This window comes from Staurois parvus, unplaced genomic scaffold (genome assembly GCF_062004578.1).
Source record: "Staurois parvus isolate SC_StPar_1 unplaced genomic scaffold, SC_StPar_1.0 ptg001156l, whole genome shotgun sequence".
Lineage (NCBI taxonomy): Eukaryota > Metazoa > Chordata > Amphibia > Anura > Ranidae > Staurois > Staurois parvus.
The window spans coordinates 220,044-236,316 of NW_028318952.1; the positions used below are offsets into that span (position 1 = coordinate 220,044).

Below are 16,273 nucleotides of genomic sequence, written 5' to 3' on the forward strand. Positions count from 1 at the left end.
ATTTTTAGACCGATCAAACTTTGTTTTGGTGGTATTTATTCACCATTGGAATTTTTATTTTTTTGCTTTATAAATGAAAGTACAATAATTTTTGAATAAAAAGTTTTTCTTATAAAATTTTGCAGATAAATAATCTTTCTTCATAAATCTTGGCCAAAATGTATGCATCTATCTTTTTACTAAAAAACAAACCCAAATTGGTTTATAGTCAAAAATGTATAATTTTTTTTTTTAGTACTGTCACCCTAGCAGTATAGTGTTACCATAGTGACACTGCACTACTTGTGTGGGGTGATGGAGATATTTCTTTTTTTTTTTTTTTTTACACGGATTGCTTTTACACCCATAAAAGCTGTAAAAGCAATCATTTCTCCTTCTCTCTGGCTGTGTTCTTGCAGCCATTCAAAAATACTGTGATTGGTCATAGTTTGTCACATGGTACAAGGCTGTTGTGAATAGCCTTGTACCATGTGCAGGGTGGATAAAAATCAATGATTTTTTTAAAAAAATCAAATCGGATTTTTTTAAATTTAAATCTGATTTTTTTTTTTTATTATTTAAATCGGATTTTTGCGGAAAATATATTACCATCCAAAGGTTATTCCATCATGAAATAAAGATTAGTTTTTTAATTATGTAGAATAAGGCTGTATATGTTTAATTTTTTGGTAAATATATTCCATGAATCCATTCACAATGTCATGCTCTTCCAGAGGTTTTTGTAAGATTATTGGGCAGTTTCTCTGCCTACAAGATATTATCACAGATGCTCGGTTTACTTTTGCAGTTCTCAAAACTGAATTTGACTCAGCGGAGATCACATGCCTCTTCTTCACAGCAAAAATGTTATAACATGAACAGAGTTAAGAAAAAGACCTTCATCCTAACTTCTACAAACCTATGAATACAGAATCAACCCCTTCAGTGCTAAGTTTCAAGAAGTTCAGTGAATAGAATAGAAACAATATTTTTCTGATTGTTTGGAGTGGAATAGATCTGCACAAGAAGAAAGTGAAACTAAGTGTGAGGAGGAAGGGGCTGACAGTCTAAGTTTCTTACAATATATATATTTTGTTTAGCCAAATTAGTTACAAACATGGATGTTTAAGCAAATAATTATGCTGGAATGTTATTTTTTTCAGTTGAATAAATCTATTTAAATTGTTATTAAGGTAATTATTTTTCTCCTTCCTAAGTACAACAGAAAAGTTGTCCAAATATGAATGATTAACCTATTAAACTGGGGATAAAAAAACTAATATGAAAAGTTGTTCTTCTAAAAATCTTCATCTACTTGTATATTAAAGTTATACCAGCAAGAATTAGTCTTTATGTAGAAAACTAGGATTTAAATCAAGCCTGACTAGTGATTTAAATCGTGATTTAAATCAAATCCACCCTGACCATGTGACATCTTGCTTACTACTATTCATGTGATCACTGATTGGCCAATGATTTGCACAGGAATGTGGTGCGGTTCCTGTGCGAATCACATGCGATGTACCGCACCGCATTAGTGTGAACCCAGCCTTAACAATGGAAGCCGATTGGTTTCTATGCACCGGATTCTGTACCATGCACATTGCAATAAATAACCCTCACTGTGAAATTAAACTCTTGTTCTTATATTTGGAGTTAGCCAGCTAGCAAGCAGTGATGACATCAATTCGCAATGCTTTGTTACCCAGACCCTCTTATGTAAGGCGCTCTAAGATCGGAGTTGTGCACAGATGCTGAGTTAAGCACTTTTTAGTATACAGTAATTCCCCTACATACAAATTCCTTTTCTGAGAGTGGGTTCCAATTTTCTTTGCAAGTCCCACAAAGTTAGCCTAGGCACCCAACTAACACAATCCGCTGCATAGTACAGTGTACTGTAATCGCTTCATAATCTTGATATAGATACTGTACAGGAAAAGTACACAAAAGCACAACCACATGCATGCAACCATGTACACCAGACAAACGAACTAACTTGCATGGTTAGACATGCGAACGCACAGGCGCATCTTTGAAAGTTAGCAACTTTAAAGGTTCATATGTAGAGGACTTGCTGTACCTTGGGAGCCGCTAAATATTCTATGTTCTTTTTGACGTGAGTTGATGGTTGGACTTTTAATGAGCTTCCCAGGTTACCACTATACAATGCATCATGTGTACTGCATGGTTGGATTCCAGGGGTACCCGCTCCAAATAGGATCTCTCCCTATAAAATCACCTGCAGATAGTATGATCATAAGTAGCTGGAAAGGGGGGAGGGGGGAATGTTTACTTGCCCCTGTCTTCCACCTGCAGCACCCAGATGAGGGTGCTGTGAATCTTTCTGGCAAGATCCTGGGTAATGCAGCGCAACCAAATCTCCCATAGAACTGGAGCATCTATTCTCAATAGTTTTCACCTGCTCTACAGTCCCCAGCAGGGTGGATTTGATTTAAATCCCTAGTCAGTAAGGCTTGATGTAAATCCTAGTTTTCTACATAAAGACTAATTCTTGCTGGTATAACTTTAATATACAAGTAGATGAAGATTTTTAGAAGAACAACTTTTCATATTCGTTTTTTTATCCCCAGTTTAATAGGTTAATCATTCATATTTGGACAACTTTTCTGTTGTACTTAGGAAGGAGAAAAATAATCATTACCTTAATAATAACAATTTAAATAGATTTATTCATCTGAAACAATAACATTCCAGCATATGTGATTTGCTTAAACATCCATGTTTGGTAACTAATTTGGCTAAACAAAATCTATATATTTGAAGAAACTTAGACTGTCAGCCCCTTCCTCCTCACACTTAGTTTCACTTTCTTCTTGTGCAGATCTATTCCACTCCAAACAATCAGAAAAATATTGTTTCTCTTCTATTCACTGAACTTCTTGAAACTTCGCACTGAAGGGGTTGATTCTGTATTCATAGGTTTGTAGAAGTTAGGATGAAGGTCTTTTTCTTAACTCTGTTCATGTTATAACATTTTTGCTGTGAAGAAGAGGCATGTGATCTCCGCTGAGTCAAATTCAGTTTTGAGAATTGCAAAAGTAAACCAACATCTGTGATAATATCTTGTAGGCAGAGAAACTGCCCAATAATCTTACAAAAACCTCTGGAAGAGCATGACATTGTGAATGGATTCATGGAATTTATTTACCAAAACAATTAAACATATACAGCCTTATTCTACATAATTAAAAAACTAATCTTTATTTCATGATGGAATAACCTTTGGATGGTAATATATTTTCCTCAAAAAGCATTTTATTTAAAAAAAATCCAAATTAAATCCAAAAAATACGATTTTTTTTATCATTGATTTTTATCCACCCTGGTCCCCAGTAATCTTCCTGAAAGGATGGGGAAGTCCTACCTAGAGAGGCAGAAGGTTGGGGTAAGGGAAATATAAATGTACCTTTTCTGGCATAATATGGTCAGACAATTTAATTTCTTCTTTTTTTAAGTCCTTTCACAGAGGAGCATTAAAGGTCTATCCTGCATTGCACTGCAAGGTCTGCTTTTAAAGTTTTTCATATTTGAATTTTCCCAAGTTCAGAGCTCCTATGTATCCACATGTAATCTCTCCCCTGTTATTTTGGGTATATCCATCTAGATCTGGTTGATATCTCTTTTTATTCCAGGGTAAGACTGAATCCATATCGGTCATTAAACTCCTCAGCTGCTTTGATGATCTGGTCGCCGTTGGCACAGTGTCTGGCAGGGTGGCCATTTTCCAGCTGGTGTCCCCTCTACCTGGCAGAAATAAGCAGGTCAGTGTTGCAGCATATAGTGTGTGTACTGCAGCCTCAGAACTGACGGCACTGCAGAAATGAATAGTTTCACTTTGGTGTTCCACTCTAGCACTGTCTTTGGGATGCAGTTAACTTTAACTCGGCATTTTAGATGTTTTAAGGGTTTGGCAAAGGTAAAGTTTGAGGGGTGTTAGGGGACTTTTGTGTAGGAATAGATTAGGTTTATGGCTAGGAAGCGATTATAATCTATATCGGGTAGCATTAAACTCTCAGATATCCTCCCCAGGATCAGCACAGTTCTACAAGGCTTCCCCACTTAGCTATTTCTTCTTCTCCTTTTTTTTTTTTTTTTTTTTTTTTTATTCTTGCTCCAGCACATGCAGTTTACAACTTTGAGTACTGCTGGCTCCCATTCTCTGTGTAGCTTCCCTGAACTTTCAGAAGAGAGTTAATGGTGGACAGAGCAGTCTATTAGTTTGGAGAAGGGAGGAGCAGGGTAGTGCCTCGCCATCCTAGGCTTTGGGGTCTTGATACACGCAACTCTGGAGTCACCTTTGTATGCGAGGACTAGAGAATGCTACAAGAGAAAGGAACCACCCTGAAACCTGGCATGGCACTGGCTTAAGCTGATACATAGGCAAGAATTAAAAGATAAAGAATCTCCACACTCAGTAAAGTAATAAATCAGCTGCTGTAAGAGCTTAAATAAATATAGGAATGCGCTAAATAATAATTCAATCAAAAAAATCAAATCAACTTAATAGTGCCAGTATAACAGAAAATGACCATGTGTAAAAGTCCAAACAAAATGTCAGACGTCCTCACGGAGCGGCTTAGGACGACACCAGACCTAAGCTTAGGCCACTTCGTGAGGACGTCTTTGTGACGAAACACTTAGGGCGGAGCCTGGATAGATGTGACGTCAGGATGCTCCCTGGTATTATCCGCGGTATGCGGGGCTCGTCCATTATTGCTATCCATGCGGAGTTATTTATGCTGGTGTCAGCCGGGACACCATGTTTGTGAGTGTTTATTTGCTTATGAATAAATGTTAATGGTTTAAAAACACGCTACACCATCATGCCTTTTCTTTATCCCGGAGTGTGGTTACTGCAAGTATGGTGGAGAAGACGATCAGATAAGAGGTTCCCTCATATGCTGACTTGGTGGTGGTGCAGAGTATCACTCCTAGAGTCTGGATATCCCCTGTTGCTGCAGATTATTGCTCCTAAAGTCTGGATATACCCGATTACCATCGCTCCCAGAGCAACAATGCTTATGCTGATTTATAATTTGATCAGCATATAGCTCTGGTGAGTTCATTTCTTCTGGTGGTGGATTATGATCACGGTGTTATTTTATTCACAATTTTCAGAGTGACATTTTGTTTGGACTTTGACACTTTTTTTTGTTATACTGGCACTAGTAAGTTGATTTGATTTTTTTTGATTGAATTATTATTTAGCGCATTCCTATATTTATTTATATTATCTATACCTTGGTTAGGGTTTTAGGTTTGCAGCTCATATTTCTTGTATTTTCTTTTGGCACTTTTCTTATTTGATTCACTGAAAGTGCTTAAAACTGAGCTTTTAAAGGATAAGTTCACCTTTGGGAATATGTTATATGTTCTACCCATTTTTAGGGTGGAACATGTAACATGTTCCCACTGCCACAGCCTCTTCCTGATCCATTGCCTCTAGTGACAGCAGCGAGCTTGTTGTGTGAATGGTAAAACTACAAGTACCATCAGCCTTTGTGGCTGACTGCTTGTAGTTTTCAGTGAACTACCAGAGCACTGGTGAGCGCTCTAGGTAGTTCATTGATAGTCCCTGTCATTTTGTAACTGCCTGCTTGTATAAGGTATGAGCAGGGGCGGACTGACAACTCATGGGGCCCCCGGGCAATAGGGGATCATGGGGCCCCTGTGTCCTTGCCCAAACTCAAAAAAGCCTATGAAAAAGGTACCAGGGGCATCTCATGGGTCCCCCTACTGACCCTGGGCCCTCGGGCAGTGCCCGAGTTTCCAAATGGTCAGTCCGCCCCTGGGTATGAGCAGACAGCTACACTGACAGTCTGCATGAGCCCTGCTGATTGCAGGTGTAGTGCTTTACAGGCTCTTAATAAACAAAATAAATACAGATTTTATTTTTTTTTTAGCTGCAAAAAGATGTGCATTTATTTATATTTTGTAAAAAGGTGAACTTATTCATTTTTTCTTCTCTCATTATTTTACGTTTGCCATAAGTACGGTGTTTTATTATTTTTTGTTTTTCTTTTGTGTGTTTTATAGATCTATTGGCTACCAATCTCCTGGAATTGGTGCAGTCCTTGGCATTAACATCTTTTTTACAGCTGATTACTATTTTTGCATTGCAGTTACGGAGGTTTGATGTATTTGGCGTTCACAAGAGCAGCATCACCGCCCTAGCTTGGAGCCCCAATGGAATGAAGTTGTTCTCTGGAGATAATCGCGGGAAGATCATTCAGTCTGATTTGGACTTTGACAAGGTGTGCTCTCACACTTTTCAAGGAAACGGACATCATGGCTTCGCTTTGTTTTTTGTCTTAAGTTCTTTTACTGATCCTTCCTGTAAACCTTCTTCTTTTTTTTTTTCTCTTCTCCCCAGGGCTCTTGTAACTCCAGCCTCATACTGGAGGAGCTGTCCTCAATAGTCCAGCTAGATTACAGCCACAAAATCTTGCTAGTGTCCACCACTCAGAGATGTCTGCTCTTCTATACAGAGGAGAAGTCTGTCAAGCAAGTGGGAAACCAGCCTAGAAAATCGTAAGTAGTTCTCCACATTAAATAACTTCACTTTCTACAGGATTTTTTTTTTTTCCGCTAGGAGCCCCAGTTTAAACACTTTTCTTTCATGATCTGTTACACTTCACATGAAAAACTGGAGGGACAACTTAAAATAAAAGGATCTGTCTGTACTTTCCAAATGAATTGCAAGTCTGTTTTAGCTACTTTGTGATACTCCTGCCTCTGCCATACTGCATGGCTAGGATGTTAACACAAGCGTACTGACTACTGATGATCTGCAGGCTGTTGTACCCCCTCCATCTCCAGCCTGCATTACAGGGGAGACATGCAGGGTATTATAAAGCGATCCTGTCACCAAAAAATCATCACATAAGGGACTTTGCCTCCTATATGTTGAAAAAAAGTAATTTTAAAAAATTAAAGTCACACCCAAGCATAAAAATACCCCCCCACACACATATACGCACATACAAATGTAAAAGAAAGCTGTTGCTGTAACTGCAGTGTGAGTTGGACTTTGGCTTCAATTTATTAGTTTTTGTATCTTCTAGTACGCCCAAAACCCCCACCCCAGACTGGCAATGCTGTTGTGCAAAGGTGCTCCTTTATCCAGAGTGGGGAAGCTCTATTACAGAATGTGTTACTGGCCAGATCACTAGGTAGAAAAAGAGGGGGGGAGCTGGGAAAAAAAAAGAGATAATGCAGCCACTACATCTAATGGTCGGTAAGCTGCAATATATTAAATTTTTGGATTTAATACCACTCATGCTGCTATTTGGCAAGTGTATTTAAATATCAGTACCAATTTCATTTAAGGTATTAAAAGGTGCTTATTGGTGGGTGAGTTTTATTTGTGGTTTTATATCCTCTTCCCTTTTATCTTTTTTAGAAATGGCAGATATGGTGCCTGTTTTATACCTGGACTCTGCAAGCAAAGCGACCTAACATTATTTGCTGGTCGACCCGGGCTGAGACTCTGGAAGGCTGATGTCCAAGGATCCGTCCACTCTACCTTTATATTAAAGGAAATTTTATCTCATGAACTGGAATCCTTTGAGCTGTATCCTCGGGCGGATACGACGAACCAGGACAGCTATAAAAACTGTGAGAAGCACTTGGGCCTCTTGTCGTGTTTTCTACATGAAGGATGGGTTCTGAGCTGGGATGAGTACAGCATCTACATCATCGATACAGTCAATCAGGTGACTGAACGTAGTGTGTTAGAGATAAGTGGAATGAACTGTGCAGATTGGGAATCCGAGCCAAATGGACCTAATCTGCTAGTTTTGTTGTTTTACTTATTTAAAGTCTTCATAAACTTCAAAAACAAGCTTCTTCTTTTTTTTTGCTCACCTTTTGGTCTCTTAACCACTCCAATATTAGGCACTTTCACACCCTTTCTGCCCGGCCAGTTTTCAGCTTTCGGCATTGTCACAGTTTGAATGACCATTGTGTGCACATACATATTGCATTGTGTGCAATGACACTGTGTACACATACGACAATTTTTTTTTTTTTCTTTGAGAAGGCCCTTTCTTTTGGTGGTATTTAATCACCACTGGGTTTTTTATTTTTTACTAAACAAATGAAAAAAAGACAAATTTTGAAAAAATATTTTTGTTTCTGTTATAAAATTTTGCAAATAAGTAATTTTTCTCCTTCACTGATAGACACAAGTGGGCACTGATGATCAGTGCCTGGATTATCAGTGTAAATGTCCCCTGTCGGAATTGCCAGTTACTGGCTCTTCTCTCAACTGCTGATTGGATGCAGCTGATCACATGGCAGAGGGCCGCTGTAATTGGCCCTTTACCATGATCACAGAACACACAGCGGGAGGATGTCTATAGACACCATCCCAGAACTGAACGGCTGTGCTGTAGTCATCTTTTGGCTATAGAGAAGTCAGAAAGAGGTTAAATATGCCATTGAAAGTGTTTTATCTGTACAACAATAAAAAACCTGCTGATCCTGCCAGAAATCTAGTGCTGTCCTGTGCACCGTGCAGTGTTATTTCAGGCTTAATTATCCCTGCCCAGGATACCTCCTGTAAATTTAAAAAGCACTCGCCCCCTCAATGTTATGAAGATGAAGACCGAGAGAGGTGTTCTGTAGTTCTGTCTTGGGAAAGACTAAAAAAGCAGTGATTGACACCTGGTTGCAATAAACTGTTGATATAACCAGCCCTCATTCTTGACATAATTCTTTTTAGGCTGTCATCGGAGGTCTTGAAAGTGCTGGGGATATTGTTTGTGTCTCATGCATAAACAATGAAATATTCCTCCTGAAAGGGGACCGAGAGATAATTCGAATATCTGACATGCCGGAAGGAGCTGTTTCTGGTATGTAGTTGCATTTTGTTTAACTCTCATTTCTGTAATATTTGGTGTGGGAGTTCAACACAGACTTGGAAACTTGTATTGTATGTAATATTGCTCATAGAAAATGACTTGGACTCCACAAACAGTAGAGGCAGTGGTGTAGTTTGCTGTGCTGCCCTAGGCAACACAGAAATTGAACTCTACTTGGGCTCTACTTTCTGTGAGCGCAGGCTATCATGGATTCACCCCCTTGGTGCTCCCAAAGGTGTTCAGTGGGATTGAGGTTAGGGCTCTGTGCAGTACCTTCTCCCCAAACCTATCAAACCATGTCTTCTATGGAGCACAGGGTCACAGTCATGCCGGAACAGAAAATGGTCTTCCCAAACAGTTACCACAAGGGTGCAGGCACATACAGGAGTTGTTTAACCACTTGCCCACAGGGCACTTATACCCCCTTCCTGCCCAGGCCAATTTTCAGTTTTCAGCGATGTCGCACTTTGAATGATTTTTGCGCGGTCATGCAACATTGTACCCATATGAAATTTTTATTTCTTTTCATACACATAGAGCTTTCTTTTGGTGATAATCGCCGCTGGGTGGTTTATTTTTTTTGCGCTATAAACAAAAAAAAAGCAAATTTGAAGAAAAAAAGGTTTTCTTTTGTTTCTATTATAAAATTTTGCAAACAGGTCATTTTTTCTCCTTCACTGATGTGCACTGATAAGGCTGCATGGATAGGCAGCACTGATGTGCAACAATGATGGGTACTGATGGGTGGTGCTGCTGGGCACTAGCGGCACTGCTGACACTGATCATCAGAGCACTGATCACCAGTGCCCTGATGATCGGTGCCGATCCTTCCTCTGACAATTGCCAGTCATGCTGTGACAGCGTAAGGAAAGTGCAGCCGATAACCGGCAACTGCATTTACCGGTGATCTACGGTGTCATTGGACATGGCTGATCACGTGGTAAAAGGCCGTTGTGGTTGGCCTTTTACCATATCACATGATCAGCTGTGTCCATAGGATAAAGCGGTCATGGAGATCGCTGGGTGTGCGCCCCAGGGGACACGCGGGAGGGTGCGTTCTGGGAGGACATCATATGATACCCTCCCAGAACTGGACAACACTGTAGCCGTCATTCGGCTATAGCCCAGTTGTCAAGTGGTTAAAACGTCTTTGTATGCTATACAAATAACAGTACATATTGAAGGTAGGGGTGCAAGATAAGCAGGCGTTTGCATTTTTTAAATTTATTTTCATGCAATGTCCATATAACGTTTTGAAAGCGCTTTTAATTTTGCGATTTCATTTTGTTTTTATAGCATCCATACATAGCCCCTTCCGTGTGCCTGCCAAACACTCAAAGCTGGAGATTGACACCCACAATCTGTTGGCGCCTGAAGAAACCATGAACCAGATGCCTGCTGCCCAGACAGTGCGTACAGAGAGGATCCAGCTTTGCCCTTTGGAGACCGAAGAAGATGGCCAAGAGTCAGGGATTGAGCTTAAAGTCAGGAGAAGCTCTCTGCCTGTAGAGGTGACCAGGGGAACACAGAACTCTCTGGATTGTGATTACAGCCTGACAGAACAGGATACCCACTCTCCCCGTAACACCGTACGAACACAGCGGTCATTGTCACAGAGGTTCAGCACTATCAGCAATGAAGAATTTGACCAAGAACTGGTGGTGAAGGCCATTAAAGTGAAGAAGAAGAAAAAGAAAAGACAAGGTAAAGTACACGGGTGATGTGCAAGCAATAGTAATCCAAACCAACCAGTCAGCTGTCATTTAGTGGACCGACACGGTTAACATGAGCTTAGGGGAACCCAAATTGGCTGCCTCAGGCATTGCCCTTTCCTGAAAACTTGAGTTGGTCTTCAGATTGCTGAAGCACCACATTCTGCTGTATTTATCAGTGTCAAACGGTGATTCTGCTGCTGCATTGTGTACCCCTTCATAGACAGTTCCTACAAAGAAGGTACAGGATGGGCACAGGTAAAAGCATACAAAGTTCAGGGAAACCATATTTTATAACAAAATACAATTTTATATAATGTAATGTTAAATCTAAAGTTTAGGTGTGGCAATTTTTACATAATTACATTGGTCCATCTTAGACTAATGAAAGCATGTATGTGCCACACCTGTGGGAATCCCTGTAGAAAATGGAAATCACTAGTAGGCACCGCTACTACACTGATCACCACTAGCTTCTGGGTGCCATGCTGAGTGACTGCACTGTGAACACAGGAGGTCGCTTGATCAGCATGGTCACCATAAAGCAAACACTGCATTTTTTCATTGACTGCTAAACGTTCCTTGATCGGACAAAGCGGAGATCGTGATCTCACAATCTCCACCTCATCCAATCAGGGAAACGTTGCATTCACTGAGAAAATGCAAAGAGTTCTTGCAGTTGCACCTATGCCAAGCGAGCGACCTCTGTGTTCATTAAGTAGAAGGGCAGCCGCTTTGCACGAGACCTGGAAGCTTGCTCACTGTAGAAGCGATGCCTACCACAATGATTTTACAGTTTCCACAGGGAGTCAACCGGTATGGCACGTATATACTTAAAAAATAAAAATAAACTTGTGCCACAGAAAAAAAAAATATATAAACTTCAATCTAAATTTAAATGCTGTTCAAGAAAAGAAGAAAACAATCAAATATAAACACTCCACAGCGCAAAATGTTTAAAATAAATATACTGAAATAAAGTCCAAAGAAAATTTCAAAGTTCTATAAATTGTGCTCAATCCCAATTGGGACTGAGCACAATTTATATACTTTGAAATTTTCTTTGGACTTTATTTGGACTTTTTTTCAGTATATTTTATTTAAAAAATGTTTGTGCTGTGGTGTGTTTTATACGTATATACTTACATTGATCCAAGCTGGACCAATTTAATAATGCAAAAATTGAGATGCCTAAATTTCAGGTTTATGGGTTTTTGTGAGAGTTTTTATTGCATGCAACTAAAAAAAAAGGCATGTAGCATAAACGTTTCTGAAAGGGGAATGAGTTAAGGGGTGGGGTTTTTTCCTTTTTTTTTTTTGTTATTGGTAAAGTTGGAAAAAGATCGGCTGATTTTCGCGGCAATTATGGGCAAATCGGCCGATCTTTTTACCGATTAAAAAAATCGGAGGAGGAGGATTCTTTGACATTTCTAGAGGTTGCAACAATGTATCTATTTGTATCCAAAATGGATACAAATAGATACATTGTTGCAACCGCTAAAATCGGCCGATTGTTTGTTTGTTTTTGTTTTTTTTACCGTACCTGGTAATGTCGGCCACTTGAACGACTGATTTTTCGTTTTTTTTTTTAAAGAAAAATCGGCCGGTTTTCTCCCCATCTATAGCCTGCATTACTCTGTGTTTTGGCCTCATCTCAACATATAATAGCAGAGCAGTTCTGAACCTTAACAACGCTGTCTTTCAGCTTCTATGATACAATAGAAGTTTGTGCTCTGTGAAAGCATTCCTGTCAGTCAGCATGATATAGCAGAGGCACAGGCAATACCATACCAGTCCGTTGTGCTGAGTCCTGACCACCACATTTGCAGTGCAAAGTATGGAGGTCAAAATCTGTACTGGATTTATTTAAATCATGCCTATTAGTAATTAAGGGGGGCAGCTGAAAATTAATTTTGAACGTGAGGAAAATCTCCCCAATAGGGTTACATGACACAATAAAAAACCTGACAGATTCTTTAACCCTTCCCTGCTCTATTCACATGTAAATAAGTTTGGCTTGAGTTAGGCTTTAAAGCAAACCTGTCTCTAATTTAGAATGCCATGTAAACGTGTTGAATGTTTTACTTTGCATTCTCAATTAGCGACAGGGTTGCCTTAAGGAAAAGCAATCACAAGAAGATTAATCCCAAAAGTTCAATTAATACCGGGCTTATGCTGTCTTGGGCACTGTATTGTAGAGATTAACCTTTTCTACAAAATTCAGGATTTTTATATAGCAGCGTCTGGGCTTCGAGCCACAAGTGACGCATTTACACATATGTAAATGTACATTCAAGCAGATGCCCAATGTTAACATGTTAATAGACGTAAAGTGTGGTGTGTGTGTGTTTGTTCCAATCTGCAACAGCTTTGACTAGCTTATTATTATTAACCACTTCCCGTCCGCCCTATAGCAGAAATACTGCTGCAGGGCGGGACGGGTATCCACCATCAATGCAAAAGAGATTCATCTTCCTTGCTCTTTAGCAGCACTTCTGCTCAGGCTTTATGCCTCCGTCCTCTTGACCATTCACATACAAAACGCTGTAACTTGGTTAGCGCCCTTTCACAGCATTCCTGCTTCTCCAGCTCACCGGCTTGGGCCCTGTCTGCTCTGTCAGACTACTCTAAGAGACCCACACACACCTGCCCAATCAGTCTCCTGGCCATTCCCAAAACCTGGTCCCAGGATTGGAGATTTCCTCCCACCCAGATCACTGTGAAATCTCCAAGCTCCAGGTCCCAAACAGAATTTTGCACAGTGGCTAAATGGTTAGCACTTCCGCCTGGCAGTACTAGGGTCGTTGGTTCGAATCCCAGCCACAGCACCTCCTGCCTGGAGGTTGCATGATCTCCCTGTGCCTGCGTGGGTTTCCTCCGGGTACTCTGGTTTCCTCCCACACTCCAAAGACATGCTGGTAGGTGAATTGGCTCCTGTCTAAATTGTCCCTAGTATGTGTATGTATGAATGTGAGTTAGGGACCTTAGATTGTACACCCCTTGAGGGTTAGGGACTGATGTGAATGTACAATATATATGTAAAGCGCTGTGTAAATTGACGGCACTATATAAGTACCTGAAATAAATAATAAACAAACTCAGGAAACTGAAAACCGTTTCCTCCAACTTAAACCAGCACCCTGGAGCTCCTCAACCTGCCTTGGTGAGAATCCTGGGCAAAATATCCTTTTTTTATGTTGTGATAGATCACCACACTGTCACAGTAAATATATAGCCATTCGCAGCCTTGGCTCTGTCACCGGGTCCCGGCTGAGGATTACTCGCCAGCGCGTGGTGATTGCTGAGCATCTCTGGGGAAGGAGGGGGGAGAGCGTGTTTTTGTAAACCAATGCAGTTCTCTCCCCTGTCAGCTCCTGCACACTGGTTTGCATGGCTGTGCCACGCAAAGCAGTGTGCTTAGTTAACCCCTTGCTGCCCAGTGCCATTAGTACAATGTCAGTGCTTTTTTATTAGCACTGATCACTGTATTGGTGTCATTGACAGCAAGTCAGTTCCCCCTCCCAGTGTCAGAATGCCTGCTGCAGTCCCGATATAAGTCTCTGATTTCCGCCATTACTAGTATAAAATAAAAAATCCCAGTGTATATATACCACCATTTTGTAAACGCTATAACTTTTACGTAAACCAGTTAATTTATACGTATTGGGATTTTTTTTTTTCTTCTAGCAAAGAAATGTAGCAGAATACATTTTAGCCTAAATTTCTGACAAATTTTTTTTTTTTTTAAATGTGCAGGTGCAGCGTTGCATGACCACACAATTGTCCGTTAAAGTAACGCAGGGCTGTAAAACAAAAAATGGCCTGGTCAGGAAGGGGGGGGGGGGGGTAAATCATCTAGAGGGCAAGTGGTTAATAATATTCCCACAGTGCCAACAGTTTGCACAGAGTTTTACAATAGAGAGAGATCGTACATTTATAATACAGTTAGGAGGACCCTCGTGGGAGTTTACAGCCTAAAATGGTGGGGCATAGTGATTGTTGTTGGATCATTTTTGTGCAATATTTCTTAGTGGAATTCATCTAAGTGTCATAATCTTTACACACCAAAAGGTGGTGCTGTTACTCTGGGTGAAACTTGCATCAGAACTGTACAGTATCCAATCTACCAATCAAGGTCATGCATGCCAAGTGTACTAGCTGGGGAATTAGATAATCACACATTCGAAAACTACTGCGCCACTAATTTTGTGCCCAAGTGTATCTCTCTATCCATTCAGTCGCCCAAGTGTATACAGAATATCAAATTTCATCAACCCAGTGGGGAAAATAAATGAGAATCTTGGGATTTATTGTATTACAGGTTTTAATATGTAATATTGTACATTTAAATCCGTCCTTGCTCTCAAGGCGTTTTATAATCCTAAGGTTGCATGCGTATACAACGTGTTACTAGGGAGACTTGGAAAGACTACAGCTAGCCATACATGGGTTGAAACGTAAAGCGATTTTAAAATACACACTCCTGTGCCACAGGATAATCTCCAACCGAAGGTATGAGACGCTGCTGTGCACTAGTGTAAAACACCAAATAATAAAAACCAAAATAAATAGCGCAAACCAATATCCAAACCAAATTAATTACATATTATGAAATATTAAAATTTATATTTTAGTGTCCAAAAAAAACTATAAAAATAAATCCTTTCTCCCAAATTCCAGAGTGCTTCAACAAAAAATTTGGGTTATCCTTCTGTGATCTGTGCTTCCACCATCCACCAGTGCTAAACCAACATAAACTGCACTCACCAGATATTGGTGAATAGTAGGCCTTTTAGGACTTATCGGGATCCTACACCCCCTCTACAGCCTCCAGTTGTCCTCGGGCACAACTGTGGAGCGGGTTTGGAAGTCTTTATCAAAAAGTGAAACTTAAAGCGGACTTCCACTCAAATTCTAAGTAAACCTACTCCCACCTCCATTTTTAGACCGTTCTCTCTACCCTGTAAAAGAAAAGAGGTCTATACTTGCCTATTCTGAAGCTGCTCCGGTCTGGTCACATGATTAGGTCCCATCACTGGCTTCAGTGTAGAGAAGAGGCAGAGCCTGGGTAATGACATCACCCATAGACCTGCTATGGGGCAGCCATTGTCTGCTGTCCATCTACACTGAAGCCGGCACTGGGATTCACTCATGTGATTGGCCTGGAGCGGCTTCAGAATAGACAAGTAAACATATATTTGCTTTTACAAGATAGATATATTAGGCTTGTAATGGGGGTGGGAGTTGGTTTAGGTTCAGATAGAATTTGACTGGAATTCCATTTTAACGTAGTTATTGGTCTGCTAAAAACTAATGCATGAATGTTGGTGAAAAACTGAGGCACGTGCTTTGTTCGGGGGGGGGGGGGGAATTCTTCTTTAAAGATAAATGTAACTTTTTTCAGCGTTGATGCTTATTGTTTGAATAGTGTAGCGGTGCACCGAAATGAAAATTTGGGTACTAAAACCAAACATTCAGGATACACTTGGCTGAAATCTAAACTATTGGTCCCCTTTGTGATCGTATATAAGAGACCGGCCCTCTTTGTAGGGGGAGGGGGGCAGTGTGTGCAAGGAGGGGGCAGGAGAGGAGCCCTGCTCATAAGAGTTTAAAATATTAATAGGGTGGGGTAAATGGTACAAAAGGTTATAACGGGATGAGCTGATGGAAGTGTTAATGTTTAATTGGAGGCGTGAT

At 40.3% G+C, this 16,273-nt stretch overlaps 1 protein-coding gene across 1 annotated transcript in view; it reads left to right on the forward strand.

Annotated features, from left to right (window-relative positions):
- Positions 1 to 16,273, forward strand: part of TECPR2 (tectonin beta-propeller repeat containing 2) — a 100,123-nt gene that overhangs the window by 21,270 nt on the left and 62,580 nt on the right. Inside the window, exons 3-8 of the mRNA XM_089659430.1 lie at positions 3,633 to 3,761; positions 6,123 to 6,254; positions 6,374 to 6,531; positions 7,403 to 7,715; positions 8,726 to 8,855; positions 10,161 to 10,568. Of these exons, the coding sequence (XP_089515556.1) occupies positions 3,633 to 3,761; positions 6,123 to 6,254; positions 6,374 to 6,531; positions 7,403 to 7,715; positions 8,726 to 8,855; positions 10,161 to 10,568 (1,270 nt within the window). The remainder of the gene's footprint in view (positions 1 to 3,632; positions 3,762 to 6,122; positions 6,255 to 6,373; positions 6,532 to 7,402; positions 7,716 to 8,725; positions 8,856 to 10,160; positions 10,569 to 16,273) is intronic.